At 52.4% G+C, this 3,988-nt stretch overlaps 1 protein-coding gene across 1 annotated transcript; it reads left to right on the top strand.

Annotated features, from left to right (window-relative positions):
* The first annotated feature begins 337 nt into the window (after positions 1-337).
* On the top strand, positions 338-2,021 carry GLOD5 (glyoxalase domain containing 5). The gene is made up of 3 exons (XM_009880826.1): positions 338-478; positions 1,500-1,655; positions 1,869-2,021. Exons 1-3 carry the CDS (start codon positions 338-340, stop codon positions 2,019-2,021), a joined length of 450 nt encoding a protein of 149 aa, XP_009879128.1.
* The last annotated feature ends 1,967 nt before the right edge of the window (positions 2,022-3,988 follow it).

Below are 3,988 nucleotides of genomic sequence, written 5' to 3'. Positions count from 1 at the left end.
TCGTCCATCCTTGGTGCACACAGGTCTTTGCGCATTGGGAACTCAGCATCTTGGTGACATCAGCCCTTAGTGAGTTCACCCAGCTGGTCCTCCAGATCTAGCCCCAGGCAGGGGTTCTGACATGCTCAGGTCCCACCAGAGCAAAGCCGGGGTTTGAGGCCCTTCCAGGGAGGAGAATTTATTGCTTCTGTACTTGTGCCACCTGCAGGCCAAAAGAAAACCTGTTTGATCTCCGTTCACAGTTTGGTTCACAGCCTGCCTGGACCATTTCTCTGAGCAGCTGGATGCTCCTAACCTTCACCTTCTGTGGTTTTGCGTGCTAGCTACCAGCCCTGAGATGTCCTGGAAGGACGACTGTATGAATCCACCCCCATGTTTCATCCAGCGCCTGGACCACCTTGTGTTGACTGTGAAGAGCATTGAGGACACTGTGGCCTTTTATTCCAAAGTCCTGGGCATGGAGGTGGTGACTTTCAAGGTAACATGGGGTACAGGCTCTTCTCAGGCCTAGTGAAGGTGGAACTGTAGTTCTGGGCCAGTGGCTGGTCCTTGTGGATCTCTGATAGGGTCTCTGGGGCATCTCCTTGAAGTGGGGATGGGAGGACCAGCACAAGCTGCAGCCCATCAAGCTCTGAGTTTTAACAGAGTGAAGCTGAGTCAGAGGGAAGTCCAAATCATGCTGCAGAAGGAGTCAAAGTGACAAAAAAAAAAAAAAAAAAAAGGTTCTTTGAAAAACAATTTCTAGGACCAAAGGAGGAGAACCCTCAAACCCACATATCCTCTAAAGATGTCTGATAGGCTCTGGTTTTGATATTTCCATTGGCAAAGAGAGGAAAAGATGATTAACATTTTAAGAACATCCCTAACTCCTCTCCTGCCCAAGCTTCAGGCCTCTTGGCCTGTTTTGGATGTACACATTGCACCTTTTTAGCTTTCAAACTTATGTCCTCCTCTCCTACCCCATCAGGTATCTTAAACGTAATTGCACTCACATCCCAAGGCTACAGTGAGCCTCAGTTTGTTCTTCAGGTGGGCCCAGATGCCAGGTCAGCGTCCATGGGGTTTCAGGACTCAGCTGCCATATGAGCCTGCAGAAATCTCTTCGAGAGTCTGCAAAGAAAAGAGATGCCATAACCTCCTTCCTCACTCTCTTCCCACTGCCTCATCTTTGTTCCCACTGCAGTGTCCACCTGTTCATTATTTGTGTGGCTGCCCCACAGGCAGGATGGAGATTGCCCAAAACAGAAAACGTATATCATTACGGTATGGAAGTAGCTGCATGTGGCTGTAGGACTTCCTTGGGTCACTCCACATTTCCAGGGATGTCATGGGAGCCCTGCAGCGGCCAGTTCTTGTCTTGGGTTGCCACAGCAAGAGCCCAGAGTTAGCAGAACTACAGCCAGGTCCCCGGGACTTTTAGGACTACACAGGCGAGCGGATGCTGAAGGCTCCCAGCCCAGGAAGTCTCATTGCACTTTGATTCTTTTCTTTGGGGACAGGGAAATCGCAAAGCTTTACGTTTTGGCAACCAGAAGTTTAACCTGCATGAGGCTGGGAAGGAGTTTGAACCCAAGGCTCGGTGGCCGGTCCCCGGCTCTGCAGACATCTGCCTTATCACACAGGTCCCCCTGGACCAGCTGCTGGATCATCTGAAGGTGAGGAAGGTGTAGAGCTTGCACAGGGCAGAGTGACCCCAGGAGGCACAAAGCCAGAACCTCCCAAGTGACACTTTAAGGGTCTGTGTTTTGGGGAATGTCAGAATTGTCTCATCCAACAGCTCATGTTTTCAAGGCCGGGGTGGGAGGAGCGCACATCGCCCTGATAAGACTACCATAAGCATTAAACCCTGCCCTTATATATCTTCCCAGGCCTGTGGGGTGATCATTGAAGAAGGTCCCGTGGCCAGAACTGGTGCTGTGGGTCCAATAACATCCATCTACTTCCGAGACCCTGATGAGAACCTGATTGAGGTTTCCAGGTACAGCACAGATGTGACTGCAGTCAACAGAGGGGAACCCTAACCACAACCCATACTCTGTGTCCCAGCAGGAGAAAGGATGCAGAGGCCAGGATTTTGGTGGCCAGTTTCAGGTTCAAGCTCCCGTTTTGCAAGCCCAGGACAAGTCTCAAATCCCAGCCATAAAAGTAGGGCTGTGTGAACCTTGAGAGCTTTCCCAAGGCAGCCTGCTCAGCTCTCACTTTTACACAGTTGAAGATTTCTGTCTGCTTTCCTCTCTATCTGCCTGCTTGTCTTGACTCAGGCTGGCTGGCACTGGTGGCTCTCACACCAAACCAGTGGTTTAAATCCAGCTCTGACTGTTGAAACCTGCTTTCTGCTTGGGAACTGAGAACTTGGCCTCAGTGTCTGACGCAGGAACTGCTCCTGAGGCTGAAGCTCTGTGCCTCCTGCTCAGCTCTGCATAAATAATTATAGGATGCCTGTAACCCAGGGTGGGAGAGTGCAGAGATGAGATGGCTGCAGAGAGTCAGTGAGTTGACCCAGATTTATGCAGGGATGAGGGGGAAATAAGGTGCTAAGAAAATGCTGGCATCAGGCCGAAAACATTGGCTGGCCCTTGCAGCCCAGCCTGGTTGCCCTGTTTTCCCAGTGAGGCAGCAACAGGGTTTTGCTTTGGTCCTTTTACCAGCTGCATGTGTCTGGCCCACACATCCCAGCTGCCAAAGGAAGGATGCAACCTTATACCACATCTGGGAGGGATTTTCTCCTTCTTTCCATCCTGATGCATGACAAATTCCTGTGAGCTGTTTGGTGCAGTCATTCATTTTTGGAACAGCAGCCTCCTTGCAAAATTTGATTTCCTCCCCCATGGCAACATGTCCAGAGCTTGAGAGACCCTCTGGACCAGGGAGAGGAAAAACCAACACTCTTGCCTTCCTCTGTCCAGAAGAAGCATCCAGAGTTGCTCCAGCAGCTTTGGCATGGAGCTGGATGCATGGCATGGAGGGATGCAGGGCTCATCCCTGTGAGGAGGAAGGTGTGCCAGCAGAGCTGGGGAAGAGGTCTACCTACCGCAGCACAATCTGCTCTGGCTCTGACTGATGGCCCTCAATTACTTGTGGGGCTGTCCTAATTTTTCTTCTTTCTTTAATTATTTAAAAAGCAGTTCTTCAATTATTTAAAAAGCATAAAACAATAAAGAAGGACTTGGAGGTGTTCAAGGAGTGCGGTTCCTCAGCTGGCCACACCGTGGTAGCAACGTTATCATCAGGGAAATAGTGCTGGAAGGCAGGGAGGACTCTTCCGACCTCTACGGTCAAAATTCTCCCTAAAATTGAAATAATCCTTGAATTGTACTAGTTTTTGGTTTGTTTGGTTTTTTTCTGCTGGCATTTCCTGGGAAACCCCGAATTCTCCATGTTGCGAAAAAAAATGCAAAGCCGTATAAAATTCCGCTCCTCAGATTATCGAAAGCTTGTGCCGGTGGTGGCTGTAGGCGTGAAAGCTGCTCTGAGCTCCAGTTGAACCACTTGTGGGAACTAAATACATAAAACTGCCGTCGGAGAAAGCCATAGGCACCTCGTAACCTTTACCTTGTGAAGAGAGGCCGCGGGAGGGGATCCCCCGGGATCAGACCTCCCGGGAGGGACCACCCGAGGAGGGACCCCCATCGAGGAGGCACCCCCAGGGAGGAACCCTCGAGGAAAGACCCCCCGAGGAAAGAACCCAGGGAGGAGACACCCCGAGAGACCCCCAGGCAGGGGACACCCCGAGCAGGGATCGCCAGGGAGGGAATTGCCCTGGAGGGACCACCCGAAGAGGGACCCCCATCGAGGAGGGACCCCGGGGGAGGGACCCCCGAGTAAGAACCCCCCGAGGAAGGAACCCAGGGAGGGGACACCCCGAGCAGGGATCCCCAGAGAGGGGAAGCCCCTGGAGGGGCCACCTGAGAAGGAACCCCCAGGGAGGGACCCCCAGGAGAGGGGGACCCCCGAGGAGGGCCCCCCCGGCAGCGGAGCCCCCGCGGCC

Source organism: Charadrius vociferus, unplaced genomic scaffold, assembly GCF_000708025.1.
Source record: "Charadrius vociferus isolate BGI_N301 unplaced genomic scaffold, ASM70802v2 scaffold573, whole genome shotgun sequence".
NCBI lineage: Eukaryota > Metazoa > Chordata > Aves > Charadriiformes > Charadriidae > Charadrius > Charadrius vociferus.
Note: the sequence above shows the minus strand (reverse complement) of the source record. Positions and strands in the feature narration are given on the sequence as shown.

Coding starts and splice junctions, on each gene's coding strand:
- GLOD5 (XM_009880826.1), top strand. CDS start 338: ATGTCCTGGAAGGACGACTGTATGAATCCACCCCCATGTTTCATCCAG. Junction 479..1,499: donor TGGAGGTGGTGACTTTCAAG/GTAACATGGGGT, acceptor CTTTGGGGACAG/GGAAATCGCAAAGCTTTACG. Junction 1,656..1,868: donor AGCTGCTGGATCATCTGAAG/GTGAGGAAGGTG, acceptor ATATCTTCCCAG/GCCTGTGGGGTGATCATTGA.